This window comes from Mixophyes fleayi, chromosome 1 (genome assembly GCF_038048845.1).
Source record: "Mixophyes fleayi isolate aMixFle1 chromosome 1, aMixFle1.hap1, whole genome shotgun sequence".
In the NCBI taxonomy this organism is placed as follows: Eukaryota; Metazoa; Chordata; class Amphibia; order Anura; family Limnodynastidae; genus Mixophyes; species Mixophyes fleayi.
The window spans coordinates 89,652,580-89,658,579 of record NC_134402.1 but is presented as its reverse complement, the minus strand read 5'-3'; the positions used below and the strand labels follow the sequence as shown (position 1 = coordinate 89,658,579).

The 6,000-nt window shown below is 39.7% G+C and overlaps 1 protein-coding gene across 2 annotated transcripts in view; it reads right to left on the bottom strand.

The window, feature by feature from the left end:
• Positions 1-3,609: 3,609 nt before the first annotated feature.
• LOC142139997 (putative ATP-dependent RNA helicase DDX60) overlaps positions 3,610-6,000 on the bottom strand; it is a 382,899-nt gene continuing 380,508 nt past the window's right edge. For both annotated transcript variants that reach the window (XM_075197859.1, XM_075197866.1), the window contains exon 40: positions 3,610-4,453. In XM_075197859.1, the coding sequence (XP_075053960.1) occupies positions 4,363-4,453 (91 nt within the window). In that variant the 3' untranslated portion in view covers positions 3,610-4,362. The remainder of the gene's footprint in view (positions 4,454-6,000) is intronic.

The window sequence follows — 6,000 nt, the reverse complement described above, 5'->3', positions numbered from 1 at the left end:
CCTCCCCTCTTTCTAGCTGACCTTCCTTCTCTTCATTCACTCCGGTATCTGCAGGTGAAGTCCATATCCTTCTCTCTTCCTCTCCCCCCTCCACTTGCCCACAGGACCCAATCCCCTCCCACCCCCTCCGCTCCCTCTCTCTTGAAGCCTGTTCCCACTTTGCCCACCTCCTCAACCTATCCCTCTCCTCTGGAATCTCTGGAATCTTCCCCTCCTCATTTAAACATGCTCTTGTCTCCCCCATACTCAAGAAACCGTCCCTTGATCCTGCCTCTCTCTCTAATTACTACCCTATTTCGCTTCTTCCTTTTGCCTACAAACTCCTTGAACGAGTTGTCTACAACCATCTCACATCCTTTCTCTCTTTTCAATCGCTCCGGTTTTCGCCCCCTCCACTCCACTGAAACTGCCCTCACTAAGGTCACTAATGACCTCCTCCTCGCTAAATCCAAAAGACACTACTCCCTTCTTATCCTTCTTGACCTCTCTGCTGCCTTCGATACCGTTGACCATGCTTTCATTTTGCAAACTCTCCATTCTATAGGCCTCTGTAACACTGTCCTCTCCTGGCTTTCCTCTTACATCACCAACCGCTCCTTCTCTGTCTCTACACATGAGTCCACATCCCCCCTCTTCCCTTACCTGTTGGCATTCCTCAAGGTTCCGTTCTTGGCCCCCCATCTGCTCCTTTGGCCTCCAGTACCACCTCTATGCTGATGATACCCAAATCTATCTTTCATCCCCTGACCTCTCCCCTTCCTTCTGTCTCATGTTTCCTGCTGTCTCTCAGCCATCTCATCTTGGATGTCCCAACGCTTCCTTAAACTCAATATTTCCAAGACTGTACTTATCATCTTCCCCCCTTCCAGGACTCTCCCACATCCCCCCTTTCTATTTCTGTTAATAACACTACCCTCATTTCTGTCCCTCAAGTCAAATGCCTTGGGGTCATCCTTGATTCCTCCCTCTCCTGCAAGCCTCACATTATGTCCCTCTCAAATGCTGCTACTTCCACCTTCAGAATATATCCAAAATTTGCCCCTTTCTCACCACGGAAAACCCTCGTTCACTCGCTTGTAATCTCTCACCTTGACTACTGTAACCTCCTTCTCTGTGGCCTACCTGATTCTCGCCTTGATCCTCTTAAGTCTATCCTCAATGCTGCTGCCTGCCTCATTTTTCTCTCCTGCCGCTCTATCTCTGCCTTCTCCCTCCAGCAGCCACTACATTGGCTCCCCATGGCCTACAGAATTAATTTAAACTTCTCACACTCACCTTTTAATCAATCCTCCCCTCCCTACATCTCCAATCTCATCTCTACCTACACTCCTAGCCACCCCCTCCGCTCTGCCTCTGACCGCCGCCTCACTGCTTCACTGATCACCTCTTCTCACTCCCATCTCCAGGACTTTGCCCGGGCTGCTCCCCAGCTGTGGAACGATCTTCCACGTTCCATCAGGTTAGCATCTACTCTCAAAGGCTTCAAGTGCCCTTAAGACTCATTTCTTTATTCAAGTTTATTCAGTCCTCCTCCTAACTCTCTCCCCCAGTTAGAACCACCCTATTTGTTTCTCCCCTTTCCTTTAGGATGTAAGCTCTCAGGAGCAGGGCCCTCTTTCCTTGTGTGCTCCTTTTACTATTCCAACACCCTCTGTACCTCTTGGCCTGCTTCCCTAGCCCTATTTTCTTAAGCTTTGGCCTACTTCTCGCTGATTTATTCCATCCCTTTCACTCATTGTCCCTGTAATAATTTGATTTGCATTACCATGTTACCCGTGTCTGTGTATATATTTTTGTTCATTTTTGTTCTTTCTGTATCATGTTGTGTTATGGCTCACTGTTTTTTTTTATGTTATGTGCGGCACTGCGGACCCTTTGTGGCACCTTGTAAATTAAAGATAATAATAATAATAACACGTTTGACAGCATAAATGGACCAATAACAATCAAGAATGCCAATACCAATAGGTCAGTTTCACTATCTATCACTCAGGGTAATTTTAAAGCATCAAGGATACTGATCGGATACTGAACATACGTCACTAATAGGAGCTTGCCAGAGACTATAAATACCCAATCATACCATCCCCTCGACTTGCCTTGAGAAAGGTAGTAAGCGAAACATGCATTGGCGTTCGCCTCGCTATATGCTTCCTCCTAGTCAGGTTATAAAATATACAACTCTTAAGCCTGACACAAACCTCATTACGAATTAATACACATGTAATGGCTGAACAAGTCATACAGAGTCACCTAAAATGTATGAGCGAGTGATGGATGAATGAATTGGGAATTGAAGGGAATTATATAGTGCCGAACTCCCCTTACATTGTAGCTATATGGGAATTATTTAATAACCTCTCATTATGCACACTTATTAATCAGTTACAAGTGACAATGGTAGTAATATATAGAGCTAATCAATTTATACTGGATATGAAAGGAAAGATTTAATTTGAAGTTATACTTGATGATCAAACCAGATAAAGCTAGGACTGTCTAATTTGAGACTATTAACATGTTAATGACAGTAGACTGAATTTATATTACATTGTATTTAATGATGAGCAAAATATAGCATAATAGGGAGGCTTAGCAGTAGATACTACTATTTAATTGCACTTTATTTGCACTTTATTCACTTTTCTGTTTTTAAATATTTCACTATAAAAGATGATTCTGCAAGAGAATGAATAGTTGTATACCTTTTAGGAAAAGTTCCAATAAATTTTATTATACAGAAAAATCACTGAGTGCCCCAACAGCAAAACATTTTCTTTTTTCTTTTGTTCTGAGATGTCTCGATATATATAATGTGTGGGTGCACCACAAAAAACAGGCTTAATTGTTTATTATTTTATATGAGCCAATATATCAGTTAATAATATAATGACAGTATCAGGCGCCGTCCCCGCACGTCCACTCAGTGCCAGGGATGGATGCCTTCTTCCACCGCTCAGCCATGTCCCAATGCCTAGCAACGGAATGCATGTCCTCTTCCTGCCGGCGGCCGGCGGGTGTATGCACGGTATGTTCACATCTCCGTTGCTCTGCGTTCAGTGGTCTGCTGTTCTGCCGCCAATTCACACTGCCACCAATCAGATTCTTCTTTATATTATATAAAGCAGGCTCTGGCATTATTAGGGTGCCAGAGTATCAAGCAGATACTTGTGCTCAAGCATTCCTGTTTGCTCCATAGTATCCTGAATGATCTTCCAGCTTTTGACCTGGCTATTTCTGACCTTTCTTTTGGATTCCGCTTTGGTGAGTACAGATCTCCTGGTTTGACCTTCGACTTCCTGATTCCGCTACTGCCTAACCCTCTGGTATCTAATTGCTCGCATGGCCTGACTATGGATTGCACAACCACGATTGTTCACCCTCTACTTCGCTGATGGCTAACCTGCACGTTTTCTTCAGCAAACTCCCTTACGGGGGTCCCTGGCGAAGACCACAAGCACTTTTTGTCTCCACAGCTCCTAGCTTAGCAGCGCAAATATCATCAAGTAGGCCTCAGTTTCTGCAAACCTGTGACAGACAATTTTGGCTTAGTGACAACTTAGTACAATGGTTTTCACGATAACTCAGTTAAACACCATTATATGCAGTAGAATTTATTTATTTTGCATAAATGTCTTAAGATGTATCAATAACATTAAAATAGCTACAGAAAAATAAGTTTAATTTACCTTAATGGCCAACATTGTCATTTACCAGCATTTTCTCTTATTTCCTGAATTGAATCACACGTTATTGCTATTCAATATACTACAGCACAATTATTCATTGATAATTAATTGCCAAAACATAAACACCAGTTCACAAATTGTTGACAAAAAAAGTGCATAATATAATTTGATCCTAAACATGCATACATGCGTTTTCATTGTATATCATCTTATTTGTAGGTTAATTAAAGATCAGTAAATTTTTGTGTATTTGGGAGTATTAATGTGCACATTATAGAACATTTCTTGAAACTATTTTGGATATTTCACACTTGTTAGTGCAATTTATAATAATAATTATTAATAATAATAATTCCTAAATGTTTTTAGGAGATGGAAAACTCAGCACGTTCACTGATGATAATTTCAGGCTTTATACATTACACCTGAAAAATGTGTATAATTTTCATAATGATTATTTGTCTCTATCTAAGTGTAATTGTTGCTGTGATTTTATTTAAAGTGTATTTATATCCACATTATCTAACATATGTCATAGAATGAATAATTGATATGGTGCGGTGTGCCTTTGAAGATACTAGTTACCATGCATTGTATTAAAATATATGAGACTGATATTTTTTCCTACAAAGAACATTTCTTTAAAAATAAGTAGGTCCTGGAGAAGCTGTTGCTACTCTGGAAGAATGTACATTGTCTTCAGTTGTTCAAAAGCCAATACCACTGGGTCATTTTCATCTTCACACATCTCTTTCATAGAAATACTGTTGGGAAACAATAAATAAAGATAGGTTACATATGTGTTAAATTATCATTTTACTAAGTGATAAAGACTCAATCCTTTATATGCCTGTGTAGCAGCTGGGGCTTGTACCATGCGCTATTGATGAGCAGGAAGCCACTGCAGTTCACAAAGCAGCAGTTTGTCCAATCATATCTGTTTAATTTTATCATTACTTATTGGTAAAAGTATTGTATACACTATTTTATGAAAGTTCATATATATTGTGCAAGTTAAAAAGAGTTGATATAGTTGCCAGGAAGTCTGCGTATTAGTTAATGGAACTGAATGCAAATGTTATTTGCTGAAAATCTATGCCTATACTTGTTGCTTAAGCTTAGTAGTAAATCTACTTAAATGCTTCTACTGAGATAAAACCATGATCAGATATTTGTATGTTGTTGTATGTTGTTGTGGCTTTTGACTCTTAAGATGAAGACTCAACTTATTCTTTCATTTAGGAGCAGGTACTTAAAATGAGAAAAGTTTATCCAAATATTTTAAATGAAGATTTTAAATAAAGAAGGGCTATGACACACTGGTAATTTTCTCTCAGCACTTTTATAGTTGAAAATAGCTGTAGCTTAAAAACAAGACTTAAAAATCTCAAATTAATAAATGTTTGCTGATAAAAAGCATATTTTCTCTTTGATATTGTCAAAAAAATTCACACACTGTTTTTGTAATGATCTTGGCAATTGTTGACAGCCCAATATATGGAACCATTTATTTCTATGGAATAGTACTTGGGAAATTAGTAGTGTGGCATAGCTCTAAACAAAGATAATGAACAAAAAATAATATATTACTCTTGATATCATATTATTTATGCAGCAACCTTAATTGATTATACTGTATATTTATTTATATAATAATTTTTTATACATTGTCCAAATATAGCTATATCACTTTACTGAGCACACCCAAACACCCAGTTCCAACTGATTATGGTTAGCAAAAAATATTATATTATAAAATTATATATGCTGCTACCTAAATAAAAGTGCAAAACTCTAAGCTATGCAGATTTTTCACATGAAATCTATAGCTATTTGCCTCTATAATTTCCTTCTACCTTTAATCTTAAATGTAAAACTAGGCTTCCCACACCAACAGGTTACAGTAATATAAAATTTCAGCTAAGGATGAGTAAACTGCACCATTACATCAATCCCCGTTTCCTATCTGCGGTCACGTGATCGGGCTCAAGCACCTAAGGAGCTTGTGCCTGATCACTTCAGATTTCTCTTCAGCGGGGACAATAGAGGATGCAGTGTCTGTTAGTGCAACCAGGGTCGGACTGGCCCAGCGGGCTACCGGTTAAAACACCGTATACCGTACGGCCACACCCCCTTTCACCAGTAGACAGAGCTTACCTGGAGGCCCCTCATGTCGTCCCCGCTGCTCAATTGCGATCGCAGCTGCGATCGCAATTGAAAGATGACTGGCTGTCACTGACAGCCAGTCATCTTTCACATGCGATCGCAGCTGCGATCATGTGACCCACCCCCTCACCCTGTCAGCTGACAT